General features: G+C 40.5%; 1 protein-coding gene across 1 annotated transcript in view; it reads left to right on the top strand.

The window, feature by feature from the left end:
- LOC145412858 (ras GTPase-activating-like protein IQGAP1) overlaps window positions 1-10311 on the top strand; it is a 124389-nt gene extending 114078 nt beyond the window's left edge. The window contains exons 22-24 of the mRNA XM_080282658.1: window positions 1531-1655; window positions 2013-2253; window positions 10192-10311. Of these exons, the coding sequence (XP_080138784.1) occupies window positions 1531-1655; window positions 2013-2253; window positions 10192-10311 (486 nt within the window). The remainder of the gene's footprint in view (window positions 1-1530; window positions 1656-2012; window positions 2254-10191) is intronic.
- The last annotated feature ends 6817 nt before the right edge of the window (window positions 10312-17128 follow it).

Raw genomic sequence — 17128 nt, 5'->3', positions numbered from 1 at the left:
AGGTGGGCTGTCTGCACATCACAGTAAATCAATGTATGTTCTGGTTTTTATGATGAAACAGTTGAGGGTGGTTAAGTGTCATAATAATTTCTTATGATAAAAGTATGTGGGAAATGTATGGGCACTGATATGTTTGTATGGGCACTGATATGTTTATATGTCTGTTAACTCTCCATCATACATATGATGTGAATGCCTGCCATACTCTTCCCTGATTTAATTTGAGCTGTGACATGAAACAGTATCATATTTGGAAAATATACAAAACAGAATTTTGTCGTCATTGTAGAGTAACCCCAGTCTGTCCGATGAATGAGCTGACCCATGTACCTTAGGCATGCAGTCGTCTCTGCAGGGCTTTGCCATCCAGTGAACCAATATTCTCCTGAGACAGAGCCTCATCACTGTGAGGCATGGGGAAGAGTGTGGTCATTTGATTCCTGGATGGATGCTGTATTTGTCCACCCACTTAACAGAGGCTCCATATCACCTCATGATTTGGTTATGAGGTTACCACCCAGCATTGTAAATGGTTTTCAGGGTAATAGGAAACCATCAGGCTTGTCACTTAGTGCAGAGTCACCTGAAGGGGAAGAAGAGTTATAAAAGGTGACAGGAAGGTGGGAGAAAATAAGAGGAAGGTTTTGTGTGTGTGTGTGTGTGTGTCTCTCTCTCTCATGTTTGTGTGTGTGTGTGTGTGTGTGTGTGTGTGTGTGTGTGTGTGTGTGTGTGTGTGTGTGTCTCTCTCTCTCTCTCTCTCTCTCTCTCTCTCTCATGTGTGTGTGTGTGTGTGTGTGTGTCTCTCTCTCTCTCTCTCTCTCATGTGTGTGTGTGTGTGTGTGTGAGAGAGATTACTGCAGCCCTGGTACAATCCCCCCCCCCCCTCCTCCTCACTTGACTGACTAGTGTCTGCATATAATTTGAGTATTGCATGTTGGGCATTGTGTGTATGTAGGCTGGGATTGGTTTCAGTGTCTCCAGACTAGAATGAATGAGAAGGGCCAGTAGGTTGAAGTGTCTGCAGACCCTCTGAGAAAGAATTAAGAAATGTGTCTTTGGGGAGCATAGCTTTGTACCAACACTGCAGCTTACCATTCTCTTTTCAGGGAAGGGGATGGGAGTTTAAGGGCATTATGTATCTGGATAGTTGCCGTAACAAAGAGAATGTATAGAAATGAATTTTCTGTGAGAATAAGAAGTTTTAAAAGGTGCAAAGATGAAGGGAGGGTAGCTTGGACTGAGAGCAGGAAAGGAAGAATGCAAGGTAGCTCAGATTGAAAGAGAAAGGTAAGAGGGCAAGGTAGCTTGAATTGAAAGCAGGAAGGGAAGAGTGCAGGGTAGTTTGAACTGAAAGCAGGAAGAAAGAGTGCAGGGTAGCTTGGACTGAGAGCAGTAAGGGAAGAGTGCTGACTGAGAGGCATGTAGACATTTTTGTTGCTCCAACCATTCACTCAGAGAAAAGGTGTCTGACAGTCAGTTGTTGATGACAACATATGGTCAGAGTGTTACTCAAAACTTCTTGAATTTCAGGAACTGCAGAAGATGGTCACCACAGCCAACCAACTAGAGAATAAGAAAGTATTCTATGAGGAGAAACTTAAGTCTTATCACACTTACCTCAAGACCTGCCTTACCAACATTGCTGCAAGGAACAAGTAAGTTGGCAGCAACTGGACATTGCTGTATAATGATGTTTGTGACCAAATACAGTGTGTTGTTACAGATCTCAGTATATGATGCAAAGATGACATAGGCAGTATCAGATGAGTTACACCTGCATAAGAAAAATTTATTTTTGTGGGAGGTGTATCATTTTTGGTCCATTTCAGATTCTGCAAATCCTGAAGGACTTCTAAATATTACCAGAAATGCTGTGTCTTTCTGATAAACATGTTTTTGAAGGATGAGTGTAATTCTTGATAGCAATACACACCTTAGGCAGTATTGTTTCTCCTCAGTATCCAGAGAAATTCATGATGATTTTACATAATTAATGTCTTGCCTTTGTTCAGAAATGTTCACCAGCCATGGAACAAGCAAGGAGGAAGTGAGCGGGGACGTTGTAAGCAGACCATCAAGTACACAGCTGCCAAGTTGATTGAGAAGGGTGTTCTGTTAGCAGTGGAGGACCTTCCAGACTCACAACAAAAGAATCTTCTTTTTGAAATCACTCCTCTCCCTACTGCTGGGTTCTTCCATGTTCAGGCCAGATTCATGGGAGTTCCCATGGAAAATGTGGAAATTGACATCCAGGTGAGAAATGTAAAATGTTTATAATGTCATGGTTTCTTCATTTTCATTTTTGTTTTCGTTTTGTAAAGGCTCCAACATGCTTTCATGCACTGGCCTTGGTCACCTAATGGCAGCGCTCCATGTTACTCGATCTCTGGCAGCTTCCCTATTCAGTCCCTTATCCCTGAGGTCATTCTCAGTGAACTCGTCCTAGGTCTTTTACGGTCTGCTTCTCCGAGCCTAACCCCTAACATTAACGCTTATCACTTTCTGCACCCAGTTGTCATCCCCCATCCTCTCTACATGCCCAGACCATCTCAATCTACCTCTCGACAGCACAGTGTCAATACATTCCAGTCCCATCCTACCTCTCAACTCTTCCATTCCAAACCTGGTCCCCCCAGGCCTAGCACTGAGTGATGCACCTAAACAATGTCATTTCTGCACATTTGAGCCTGTGAATATCCTCTTCCTTTACTACCCAGGTCTCACTACCATACAGTATCACACTCCTAACACATGCTGCATACAAAGATCCCTTGCATCTCTCTCTCTCTCTCTCTCTCTCTCTCTCTCTCTCTCTCTCATATAAATATTATGTATATATATATATATATATATATATATATATATATACAGTATATATGCAAATGTTAGAAGTCCTGTCTTTCAGCACCTTCCGGGACCGAACAGGTGCCAAAACATTGACTTCACTGAAACACTGGATGCTTTTCTAGTGTTCGGTTTTTGTAATATATAAGCAATTAATAATCAATACACAATGTATTTTTTGTGTATTTATTTATAGAAAACACAAACTAACTCTAACCAAGGCATATTTATGCATATGAAGTGCATGTATTTGTGCATATGAAGTGTATGTATGGATGAACTGGGTGCAGGCTGTATCAGGGACTACAAGTGTGAGCTTGAGTCTGGGCCTGCAAACAAAGAATGAATGCATTCTAGCATTTTTTTTTTTTTTTTTTTTTCCAGTCATATGCAATACCGTAAATATTCTATAGGCAACATACGCCTTGATCCCAATTAATACGCCTGTATGATGGGTGTGCAAGCGCGCACTACTTGATATCGCACTGATTGATACACACAACTTATGGGGAAAAATTCATTTGGTGGATGAATGACTCCAACTTTAGGGGTTAAACTTTTAAACACTGATAATTACTATCTATCTACTGCCAGACGCCTCAATCCTGTTCGGGGCGGCCACAAACAAATCACCTCCACGTCGCCCTGTCCCCCGCCATGTCACTGCCCTGCTCCCAACTCACACTCCCCTCTCTCATATACCTCCACCCCATCCATCCATCTCATCCTCGGCCTCCCCCTCCCTCTCCCCCCCTCCACCTCACTCACGTACACTCTCTTCGTCAGTCTTTCACCCTCCATCCTCCCTACATGGCCAAACCACCTCATTGTATTCCTCCTAACGCTTCCTATCATATCCACATCTACACCACAACGCTCCTTTATATCCTCATTCGTCAGCCTGTCTCTCCATGTGACTCCACAGGCTCCTCTTAAATAACTCATTTCCACTGCTCTCACTCTTGACTTGTGTCCTTCCAACAAGGTCCAAGCTTCACTTCCATACATTAGAGTTGGTATCACAATACTGTCATGTAGTAACTTTTTCACTTCCATGCTCACTTCCCTGTTTCTTATCACTGCCTTCAGGAAAGCAGCAACCTTTCTTCCCTGCTGTACCATTTCAAGCACTTCACCCTCCAAACCTCCATCCTTACTCATCACACTACCCAAGTACTTAAACATACTCACATTTTCCAGTTCCTCACCATCCAAACTCGCTGTACATTCACTGACTTCACCTCTCTCAAAGACTATCACTTTACTCTTCCCTACATTCACCTTTAGATTCCATTTCTTGCACACTCTCCCAAACTCATCCACCAAGCCTTGCAGCTCCCCTTCGTCTTCACTCAACAACACAGTATCATCTGCAAACAACAGTACAGGGAATTTCCAAACACTACCCTTTCTCACCAGGGCCACTCCAACATCCACTACCCTACCTTGTACCTCTTTTATTACCCCATCCATGTACAGATTGAACAACCATGGAGACATGACACATCCCTGTTTCAACCCAACCTTCAAAGAGAAAAATTCACTCAGTTCACCATCCACACACACTGCAGCCTTAGCACCATCATACATACTCTTCACAGCATTCAACAACTTCCCATCTACTCCATGTATTCTTAATACTTTCCACAATCCTTGTCTATCCACCCTAGTACTAAATAATAGCATACGTACATACACACACACGTGTACACATACCCTCGATGAGCAGGTCTAGACCGGTTTGCTGCCCCCCACCTCTCTCTCTCTCGTAAATAAAATCCATCCATCATCCAATTCTACATTGCCCCATGAGAAGCGTAGAAGCCCGGGGCTAGGCAATTTGGTCCTGACATTTAAGGTGAGAGTGACAGCCTCACTCATCCCTGAATGGCATTACATGAGCAATAACCCCAACCACCCCTTGGATGTAAACCTTCATCGGCTCAATCTGATTGGAGTGCTGTAATTACCCACTAAACACACTCCAAAATCGCACTAAAATCATGCGAGAGTGGTTGAATGAAAGTGTTATTTTATATTATATTGTGAATTACTGTGATAAAATACAAGTGATTTAGTGATACTTTTGCAATAATCAGAGTAGTCATATGCTAAGCACATTACCAATATCTAGCGAACATTTTTGCAGTTGCAAACTGTGCAGCTATGCTATGAAATGACTCATGACATTATATCAGTAAGTTTTATAAAAGTATGTGGTAATAAAAATCATTCATGAAGTTTTATAAAGTTTGTAATAATTATTCTCTTATTCCAACTGTTTTGCTAGGTTTTTTTTTTTTTTGTTTTTTTTTTTTTAACATGTCCAACTCTGGGCAAAGGCTTCAGCGCCTATTTCTCGGGGGCAGTTACCTATCCCAAGGCCCAGTAGTCCTCCTACACCTCCACATGTCACCACTTGGGCACTAATGCCCACCATCCATATTGAATACAATGCTAGGGCTGTCTCACATGGTATTGGTGTATTGGTATTAGTGGGGGTATTTTTACGACATGTCGGCGGATAATCTGGTAGATCAGGAAAGTCTGCCCTTAGGAAATTCAAATCCTTTAAACTGTTCCCTGCCCCAGCCAGGATTTGATCTTGGGTCCATTAGGACCGCAGGCTGCCTCTCTACCGATTCAGCCACCGCCTCCCGGAATATCATAATAAAACCGCATGAGACTGGCTAGAAGTGTTTTTTATTATTATTATTATTATTATTATTATTATTATTATTATCATAGTAATTAATGTCATGAGGTAAAATGGCAGTAACCTTATTTTGTATGGAAAAAATCTTGTGGTTTGGTGGACATTTCCGCCTCACAGGGCTGTTTCCTGTGTCAGATGGTCAAAATACACCTTGAATTCTTTAAAATCGTTCTCTGGGCTTGGGAGTGCCTGTGGATATGCAGTTTGTTGCAGACAATAATAGAAAGATTGAAGTTTGTCTGACAGAAATATTAGCTCTTAAGATTAAGTATAAATGGGATGAAACACGAGTTGAAAACACACCATTTTTTTCGTATTTCTCCGCACTGAGCACATTTAGTAAGTTGTCGTCATGGCCACTGGAGCCAAAGGGTTGAGGCATCTACAGCAGCCAAGATTCAGCTGATCTGCATCATGGAGAGCTCTCCTGGTGTTTCTGACAAGGGTGTAACCTCCTCTTGTCTCACCTCCTATAATGCATGCTCGATAGATGCTGCAGTAATCATGTCTTCTGCTGTGGTGGCTTCACCAGCATTGTTAATTTGAGACATTGTGGATATTAAGGGACAGCTTGCACTGTTTGGGAATTATGCTATTTGATCATGCGTTAATTGGGACCTAGGTGTATGGTATTTTTTTATGATAGAAAAAAACAAACTTACCTAACCAGGGTGTATTTATACTGTACATAAGAAGTGTATGTATGGTGGATCTGAATGTAGGCTATGGCTGGCAGGCGCTGATGGCTGGGACTGTGCGTAGGATACGAGGCCTGCAATGAATAATTGGATGCAATTCTAGCGTGTGCTTTTTGTCAGACATGAGCAGTAAATACAGTATTCAATAAGCAACATATTTTTAGTACATTTGGTGATAGATAAAACAGAGACTTACCTCAATCTAGGTGTATTTACACATGTACATGGGGTGATTTGTGGTTTACTGCTGGTAGGGACCCCGAGCAGTGGAAGGCCCTGCAAAAGGCTCGGGATCATTAACCTCCTCTTCTGAGTTTCTTTTCTCTGCTGGTTCTTGTGAAGGTATTGAAGATACAGGGCTTGTTGTTGGTGATCAAGAGGGAGTGGCAGATGATGAAGTTCTTTTGGCAGCTTTCTCAAACAGGTCATACAATGTCACCAGCTTAAATGATGCTGCTCTCTTTGTTTGAAATTCTTGGTAGAGCAGGTGAAAATTCATCACTTCAGCGGCACTGTAATGAGAAGAGCCCTCAGCAAACTTGAGAAATGTACTGAGTCCTTTTTCAGGTTCCTTCTACACAAGACTTTCTTTTGCTCTTCTTCCTCCTCATCATCATTGTCGTCCTCTTTAACCTCCAGAGCATCAGGTTTTGTTACATGTAAGATTATCAGCTTGTCAGTCTGCTCCTCAACCACTGGTGGGCTTTCGTCCACCCACTCAGCAAGTTCACCCTCAGTAAGCTGGCTCAAGATGTTGGATTTAGGAGCACCCTGAACAATCTTAGGCACGCTTTTGATTTTGCTGGTCCTTTTGTCACAAAAGCCATCAAACATCTCTTCGTCCTCCTCGTCAGCCTGGAAAATTGTCCCTGGCCACAGTTTCTGCCAGCATCGTTGCAAAGTTGACTTTCTGATGTCACCCCATGCCATAGCTGCCATCCTTGATGTTGAATCCCTGCTGAAATGCATGAACAGCCAGGGATGAATTCAACAGATTCCTTGCAAATGATGCCCAGTAGGAACGCTTGAATTTCTGGATCACTCCTTGGTCCATAGGCTGTATCAAGAGGTAAAATTAGGTGGCAAGTATACCGCAAAAATATTTCCGTTGACAAGTTCATGTGCAGGAGGATGAGCTTTGCAATTGTCGAGGAGGAAGACAACCTTAGAGTCGACAAGTAGACCCTCTTTCTCAAGGTTAGCCTTCACTGCTGGTACAAAATAATGATGGAACCAGGTGTTAAAGGCTTCTGCAGTCATCCAGGCATTTGATTAAGCATTGTACCATACAGGCAAGTGCTGCACATTTTTCAGCGCCCTTGGGTTTTTGTGTTTTCCTATAACAAACAGTTTTAATTTGTGTGTACCTGAAGCATTTGTACACATCAACACTGTTAGGCGTTTTTTGTTACATTTGAAGCCCTTAGCAGCATTTTCACCATCCACAGCCAAAGTTCTCTCAGGCATACTCTTGAAAAACAGGCCGGTCTCGTCTGCATTATAAATTTGGCATGGCAGTAAACCATGCTCACCGAGTAGCTCAGAAAATGTTTGGTTGTAGCGTTCAGCAGCATCAGCAGACTGGTTTTTGCCACTAACATCCAGCTGCCTGATGCCATACCATTGCATAAAATTCTTAAGCCAACCATCTGAGGAGGCACATGGTTCGGTTATGTTCATTTTCTCATAAAACGTCTTGGTCTTCTCTGTTATCACTGGGCCTGACACAGGTTTCCCTTCTGAGCGCTACACCACAAACCACTTGTATAGCACTTCATCAAGCTCGGTCAACTTAGGCATTTTCATGACTTTTCGTTCGATTAATGAGCCACTCAAACCTTTAGACACAAACTTGTAGAGGTCACACTTTTGTTTCTTTATATCATAAATCATGGAAGAGCTTACGTTGAACTTTTCCATTAATTTCTTTCTTGCAACACCAGCCTCCAGTTTCTTCAGTAATTCAAATTTTCGTGAAATAGGAAACACCTTATGCATGCACTTCTTCATCACAGAAGAAAGCTGTCCACTTGCTGAAGCCATTTTCCAGTGCTAAGTACCCAAAAAACAGTAAAGCCAAGACAGAGTTCACCACAAGTTCACTGCACTTTCGAAAGTGACTGCTCACAAGGACAGAGGCGGTGGCCAAATACACGATAGACTCGTGCACACCAGTCATGCCATCTCACTCAAGAGCGCTGGTAGCTAGCCAGTCAGCTTTAAGAGAGGAGTAAAGTCTGTGACATCACTACACAAGATGGCTGACAAACACGGGTCCCTTTTCAAAACTGCCACGTACCAATACCTGTTGGAAAATGTGCTGAAAAGCCAGAAAACTCTCGGAATGGGACTATTTTGTAAAACTGATGTAAAATTGGATTTGCCGAGACGTTGATATGCCGAAAGACAAGACTTTTACTGTGTATGTATGTATATATATATATATATATAATTACCCTACCTTTGGGTGGGAAAGGAGGTCTGGATGATGATGATTGTTTCTAGCAAGCATGCAAAGTTAATAATATGCTGAATCCATTATAACTTGTGCGAAAGAGTTGAAGGGAACTGGGTTTGGAGGAGGTTTGAGGGGTCATGTTTTGGAGCGATAAACCATAGGAGCATAGAGGCCTTGGACTAAGCCACTCATTCTTGACATTTAAGGCCAGGGTGAATAACCTCACTTGCCCATGAGTGGCATACTGTAAATGTAAACCCCCAACCACCTCTCAGATGAAGACCCATAGATTTTCCATTTGGTTGGAGCACCTTAACTCACTAGACTGCCATGTGTCATTTGGTTATGTGCTTACATAAACCCAACATAATAAATGGTTTCATAATGATGGAAAACTTTTTGGCTCATTATACAGCATAGAGACACCTGAAGGCAGTACTACATCAAAAGTAGGTGGTGAGCACCCCCATTGACCAAATAGAATTTTGTTACACCTACATACAAATAATAGTTGTTGTGTAAACTTAAGTGGGTATCTAGAGTAGTTTAGTATCTGTGTTAGAGTAAGATGAGGGTGTGTGATGTCTCCATTGTTATTATCATATGAGGATGAGGTTGTGAGAGTGGTTTAGAAACAGAGTTATGGAGAAAGGAGGGGGATGGGTGATTAATGGTGAAGGATGGAGGATCTCGGGTCAGATGTATTCAGTTGGTGCTGTGTTTCATGTTAATAGTGAACATAAAGAGGATCTTTGCAAAAATATTAAGAGTAAAGAGGTGGTATGCTGTTATAATGATAGAAAGATAAGGGTGGGGGTGGTAGACACCATGTGGTGCTTTGCTGCCTTGCTGCGCATCTCCGTAACATAGGTGTTTTAGCGTATGGTGGATTGCACAACCAATATTCTGCAATACAAGGCCACTGCATCATTCAAATTACCACAGTTACCCCCCCCCTTAGGTTTTAACGTAGGTACTTGTTTTACCTACCAACCCACAAAAGGTGGATGGAAGCCTTAGTTGAGTGATGCCAGCTGTCCACACCAGGGTTTGAACCCTGGTGTTAATGAACTAGCAGCTTTGCAATTGGTGTTACTAACCACAACCAGTGTGATGGACACAAGCTCATTTCCTGCCTGGAACAGGGAGCACTTTTCAGAGAATTACTTTTGTTTGAATGGACTTTGTTGATCTACCATAAGGTCCACTGACATGTCATAAAAACACCCCTGCAGATACCAGTTCACCAGTCCTGTATGAAGCATTACTAGCTTGTATTCATTATGGATGATGGGTGTTGGCATTAAATTGGTTGCACGTGGAGGTTTGTGGTATGTGGGAGGACTGCTGGGCTTTAAATGGGCTGTTAAGCCTACATCTAGAGTCAGATGCATAAGGATAGACGGATGTAGATAATATTTTGCTTAGCTTTTATTCCGTGCTTTAATTTCTTACACTTTGGTTTTGCTCTTAAGGAATTACTCCAGCTGCAGTATGAGGGCGTGAGTGTCAAGAAGATGTTCTCAAAAGTGAAGATCAATGTCAACCTCCTGCTTCATCTCGTGAATTCAAAATTTTATTCCAAGAAGAAGTAACTTTACACAAGATAGTAAGGAGATATATAAACATTTTTCTTATATTCTCTACTATATTTTACTCATTTTATGAGTTTATGCATACCTTTCATTACTGCAAGAATGTGATGTGCCTATGTTGTTTTTTACTATTTTGTGTGTGTGTGTGTGTGTGCACATGTGCATGCGTGCATGCGTGTGTGTGTGTAAGTTGATATTTTTATGTAATCTCTAATTTGATGTGACAGGTAAGCATAACATTTTGCATACTTTATTATGGCTAATATTGTAGCCTTTGCTGGACAGTACAATACATGATAGAATTTAAGATATAAAAACAGTATCACAGATTATGTTTGCTGAGTGTGACATCATAGAGTAGGCAGTGTTGCTTATATATTTAGTAACCTGTTTGTGTTTAGTCTTAATATTTCAGCCAAAAATTCTGAAGTTGCATGTATTTCTCTTTGTTGCGGGTTGAAATTCTTGAATGAAGAGCTATGTATTGAATAATTGAATGTATTTTCCGCGCGAATTATGTTCATGAGTTCTTCTATGTCTATCTTTTAATGTTTAACACTGACCACTATACACAATGTAAGTTTATTCAGTCTGTGGCCAGTTTTAGTGCAAAGTTCTCAGTTTTTATATACAGTACAGTATTTATATTTTTCGCTAACAAAATAATGTTTTTGTATTGCAGGTATTCCATTGGTAAAGTATCCCTAATGTCAGGAAGGAAGTATGATTTGAGAATTTTGCACGCTTAACAGTAATTGCATAAAGTTATACACTGTATCTCATATACTGTTACATATATAATTAATAATGATTCATAATGGTGCTATTAACTGGTAGTTGCTTCGGAATATTGATTATAGAAGTTAGTGAGCACTAGAATGTTGAAAGAATTTGCATGAAAGTCTCATATATACATACATGAATCAAAAAAGTTTTGTTTAGGAGGGCTCCAGAATGATAACCAAAACAGATCTTGATGTCAGAGGATGATTGATGTATTGTTACTGTAGTTATCTGAATATGCAGATGATGCAGCAGTACTGATGGGAAGGAAATATAAAGCAGTCAGTTCAGGGTATCCTCATGAAAGCAGCTTTACCTGTATGAGATAGAATTGTTGGGTATTTTGCAAGAACCATCATCTCTAGTATCGGATGTTTTTTTCTAATGAAATGTGCACCAGTATTTTTTTCAGTTGTGTGCACTTGCCATTATGGGTATGAGCTTATAACGCCATTGCTCAGTAGTTGATTATGGAAGAGCATTATAATTTTTTTACACAAAAAGTTCTGTCACTTTAAAATATGCTTATTTTCAGATAATTATCTTAGTGGTTGATTTACATTACAGGTATTATGAATTTTATTAACTGTCGATTCATTTCATTTATTTTAAAATAGAACCATGTGAATGATCAGAACCTTTTTAGTGATTGTTTACCATATGACATGTTTTTTAAAGCATGAGCTAGAGAGGAACATCAGTGAATATTTTTTTCTTTTTAGTTACAGCTAAACTGAATTTGTTTTTATGGTGCTGTAATATTTACTTAAAAAGCCAATAGAATTCTTGCTTCTCTTAACCCCTTCACAATGAGACTTCTCCCTTAGCAGAGGACAATAATCAGATGATAGTAAGCACTAAAGAATTCTATTTATCAGTCTATAGCCAGACACCATTATCCTGTGTAAGGGGTATCCGTGGGACTTTGAGTTAGTTGTTTTACAGGGAGGGGTACTCATTCTCCGCTAACCCACTTGCTGACATGTAGGAAATATGGTGGATTGGTTATATGGTTACCACCCAGCTTTGTAAATGCCAGGAAACCATTAGGCCTGAAAAGGAAAGAACATTACTAAAAAGGGACAGGACTGATAGGAGACATAGGAAGAGAGGAGGGCAGACACGGAAAAAGAATGATAATGGTGTAGGAAAAAGTAGATAGCACTACATCAAGTGAGTGGATGATGGCTGCCACTACCTACCACCTAAATGTATAAATCACACTGGTGTTTATCCATTCATCCATCCATCATCCAATCCTGCATTGCCCCATGAGGGGCGTAGGAGCCCGGGGCTAGGCAGTTGGTCCCGACATTTAAGATGAGAGTATATGTATATATATATATATATATATATATATATATATATATATATACTGTAAGTATATCTATCTATCTATCTATATACCTAGGCTGCTTCCCCCAAGGAAAGGGAGGTAGCCGAGACAGGACGACACACTCCCCATTTACTCATCCATTCAAACACCTTCATTTGCATCTTAGCCCCATAGGGGAAAACGGACAGATCCTCACCGCACCACACCACAGAAGGGTCAACTGCGCAATGCAATCAGTGACATCCGCAGTAGGGCCAGACAGCAGAACTGGTTTACCCCTGCCACATCATAACCGACCCATCCCCTTACCCGCACCTGACCTGACTACCTGATCAGACCAAATGCGGGAGAATATCCCCTCAGGGCTGCGTCATCACTTATTCATTCACAATTTCTCTCCATTTATTTCTGTCACGCACAGCCACTCTTCCTTGCTCAACAGACATCCCTCTCAAACATCCAGCGCTCTCTTCACACTGTCCATCCATCCTATTCGTGGTCTTCCTCTCAGCCTTACACCTCTCACATCAGATCTAGTTATCTTTTTCACCAATCGCTCATTATCCATTCTCTCCATATATATATATATATATATGGAGCCTCTGTGGTACAGTGGTAAAGTGTGCGTTTTCACTCACTGGAGAGCGAGGGTTCGCGCCCCGCCAGGGTAATAAACTTTGGAAGCGTTCTCCCGGCCATGTACAGTACTACTCTGGCGGACACCAGGGGTGCTGTGGTTGAACTCTGGTGTCGCACACTGTGCTATGTTTGCACTAGCCGTGTTTGCGCAGGCTGATTAAGCACTTAGTTCACAGACTACACACACATCCAAAGCCACTACAACACTACAATTACACTTACAAGTGCTTCTCATCCTACATACAATCTCTACCAGACAGCCTAAGCCACTTGATAGAGATACTTTGGCTGTATTGTCCTGACTTCAGTTGGAATAGGCTAGTCCTGCAGTGGATACTTAAACGGCTCATGATGATGATGATATATATATACATATACCAACTTGCCTATGCCCTGGGCTCCTACGCTCCTCATGGGGCAATGTAGGATTGGATGATGAATGAATGACATATATATATATATATATATATATATATATATATATACACACATAATTAGTACTCTTTTTACTAGGACGAGTTCCCTCCTAAATGGGTGAAATCATCTGACACTAGCATGACTAATGTGAAAGAACTCCATTGTACTGAAAGGGTTAATTGTTATAAGACTGCTGTTGCATGACGGATACCTGTATTGTAAAATGTCAGTCCTTGTATTTGCATCTTATATATTTTTTTAATCATTGTGTGAAGTTACAGTATACTTTTATTAGATTAAGCATGAATTATATTTGATCCAACACTTTCCTCCAAAATACACATATATAGTGTACTGTATTTAGTTTTGTTTGAGCCTTACAATATATATATATAGAGAGAGAGTCATCTCGCCTAATGTACAACGGGGATCTGACAATATTTAATTATTTAGAAAGTGCGTTTGCTACTTGCAATGTGCGATGGACATGAAAAATTGAAGCAAATACGGTATTCTCTCGCAACTCACAAGCATAATTTGTAGCACGCGATGGGTTTGGGTGGGGCTGGTGAGTATGTATGGTGGGGTGCTGCTGGTGTGTGAGTAAGTGGTGGCCACAGCAGTAGGATGATGACATGATATCTGTAGCGTCTGACCTGGATTTTGAGGGTTCCCTGGAGCAGCAACAGGCAGCACCTAACCTAGTGCAAACTAAGATGTGCATTCCATAAAACTGACCACACAATATTGTGCTTTAACCCCTTAACTGCGGGGCGTCACTTTCGTGACGCTTGGGAGCAAGTGACCTATATCACAAGCGCCGCTTTTGTGATTCTGTGTTATTTTGAATTCACCTTCGGGCTTCCAAGTGGGGGGCTTCATCATCTATCAGTACTGCCAATGTCCAACACTAGTCAGCACTCCTAATCTCATCTGTACTCTCCATCCATTGTTGACAATTTAGCCATTTCTCCCCTGCTCTTGACTCCCTCCCTACCCCCCTCCATTACCCTATCCTCTCGCCTGCCCGGCCGTGCTACGCTGCTAAATCTTCCTGGAATTTTTCACTGACTTCATCCATTGAAATAAGCCCCATGTCCGGCCTCTTATACCAAATAATATATACAAGAAAGAAATAAGGTAAGTGAGGAGTGCCATACACCTGGAATTAAGCTAACCATCACCTGACAACACCTCACGTGCACTCGCTCGCTTAATTTTCGCTGTTTTTTTCCCCTTGAAATATGCCGTATAATCTATTTTCGTAATAAATATACATGTAAGGAGGGAAGGGAGAAGCCTAAGTGATATTTACATTCACCTGGAACTACCTAATTTATAATGTATTGTCTAGATTTCACAATCATTTCAGTGCTAGACAAAGTTGTTTCAAGATTCAACATTGGTAGCTCTGAATATATATCTCCTGGTAGGCCTCTAATCTATTTTCTAGTAATAAATATACATGTAAGGAGGGAAGGGAGAAGCCTAAGTGATATTGTACATTCACCTGGAACTACCAAATTTATAATGTATTGTCTAGATTTCCTGCCAATCATTTCAGGTGCTAGACTTAGCTGTTTCAAGAACTAATATTGGTAACCTTGAATAACCCCTAAGCAGGCCTCCACGCCTGGCCCTCCATTATCAGTTTACTCTCATCTTCCGAAGTGAGTGGTACGTATGTTTTTCCTTGTTGACTACAAGGCCTTTTCTCATCTCCATGCAAATGGCCCTGTGACCTTTTACTCCCTACTAAACCTCGTGTGGAAAGAGGTAAAGGGCTGACAATTGATAAAAGAGTGACTACAATCTTTCTATTGAGTAAAAACAGTGCAAGTGGAATTGTAAATAATGTGTAAATAATGTGTAAACAGCAAGTGAAAGTAATGAATGTAAAATATACTTGAACAATGGAAAATAGTTTTATAAGGTATTTCAAGTGACAGTGCACAACACAGCAAATAAAATAGAAATGTAACAATTTAAATAGGAGAATGTAAATAGAAATGTAAATGAGTAGTATTATAAGAATACGAGTATATACCCTAGGAATAATGAAAAGAGAAGTTTCACCCCAGCATGTCTGAATGCTATGAGTTATGAGAGTGAAGATGAAAGTGACATTCACTCTCAATGCCAGTATACAGGACGAGAAAGTGAATGTTACGTATTTTACTGAAAGAAATTTGAATCCCTACAGTGACAATAAACTAATACTACTGAAGGAAACTTATGGATAAAGACTGTAGATATATATAAGTGTTATATAGTAATAGAAATATAAAGTGTGAGGAGTTTAAGTGAATAATAAATGACAGAGTACCAAGAGCTTAACTAGTGCCAGTGCCACGATCAGACGCGCTCGTAATTTCCATTGCTTTCACAGTGTTTTTTTTGAGTATGGATCCCAAACTACTTGAAATCTTGTAGAATAGTGTTTATAGTGTTTGTATCTGGCTGTGGTAATCATATTACGGGTTGTCGGGAAGTGTAAAGTTGAGACTTCATTACTCTACTTCAGAGGTCTCCACAAGTCCTAAGGTAACCCACTTAAGGCTCAACAAACATTCCAGGAGAAAGCTGAAGGTATGTGCCATAAGCATATGTAATTTTATTATTCTAGGACTAATAACTGATTTTTGGCAAATATTTTTTGAGAGTCTGTCGGAGCCCAAATAACCCCGCGGGACACGCAAGTCATTGGTAAACAAGCCCGCAGTGTAGGGGTTAAGAGCATTTGTTAATCACAGGTGCAATTGTCACCAGGGTTGCCATTTGGAATTTTTCATTACCAAATGTGGGGCAATTTAGTAATGAAAAATTCGATCGGTAATGATTCAGAATGATTCATGAGCAAAAGGATTTTCCCATATTTATGAGTGCAAATTCGAGGATGGAGACGGTGGATTATTTTTTTTTTTTATTTTTATTTTTTTTTTTTAATGCAAGACAGAAGAAACCAAAGGCTAGGGGCCCACAAACCATTCCTTAAAAAAAAAAAAAAAAAAAAAAAAAAAAAAAAAAAAAAAAAAGAGAGAGAGAGAGCCAAAACCCCTCCAGTAGTGAAGAGAGTGATAGTGAGGCATGGGATGAGGCCTGTGCAGAACAGGCTGTGAGTGTTTTGATTCAGCTTCCATGATATGGCCTCGGGCACCACCACAACAATTCGCATTATCTACCCTCTGTACAATGCTGGCAAGGTCTTGAATACGCATAATAAATATACATTATTACTCTTGTATGTTTCAATTGTAAGTTTTCCTTTTGCATTTTAGTTGGGGATAGGTATTGGTGAATCAGTATATGAAAACTCAGGATGTGTCGCTCAGATTCACACACTTTACGCGAGATGACTGTATATATATGTATATGCTAGCTATGACTTCCAGTCTTTCAAGCGCAGTGTGTCCATAGTATCTCGAAATGACTAGATATTGAATTTGGCTCTCTCTAGTATTTTGTCTTTCTCTTGGATGGAACAGTTTTTGTGGGCTCATGGCCTTTGGTCCCTTCTTCCTAGTATAAAATATACATACATATATATATATATATATATATATATATATATATATATATATATATATGTGTGTGTGTGTGTGTGTGTGTGTGTGTGTGTGTGTACAGGTATATCCATCATCC

This window comes from Coenobita brevimanus, chromosome 94 (genome assembly GCF_032717465.1).
Source record: "Coenobita brevimanus isolate Jiangsu-jjx chromosome 94, ASM3271746v2, whole genome shotgun sequence".
Lineage (NCBI taxonomy): Eukaryota > Metazoa > Arthropoda > Malacostraca > Decapoda > Coenobitidae > Coenobita > Coenobita brevimanus.
The sequence above is the reverse complement of the archived record's forward strand: the minus strand, read 5'-3'. Positions and strand labels throughout refer to the sequence as shown.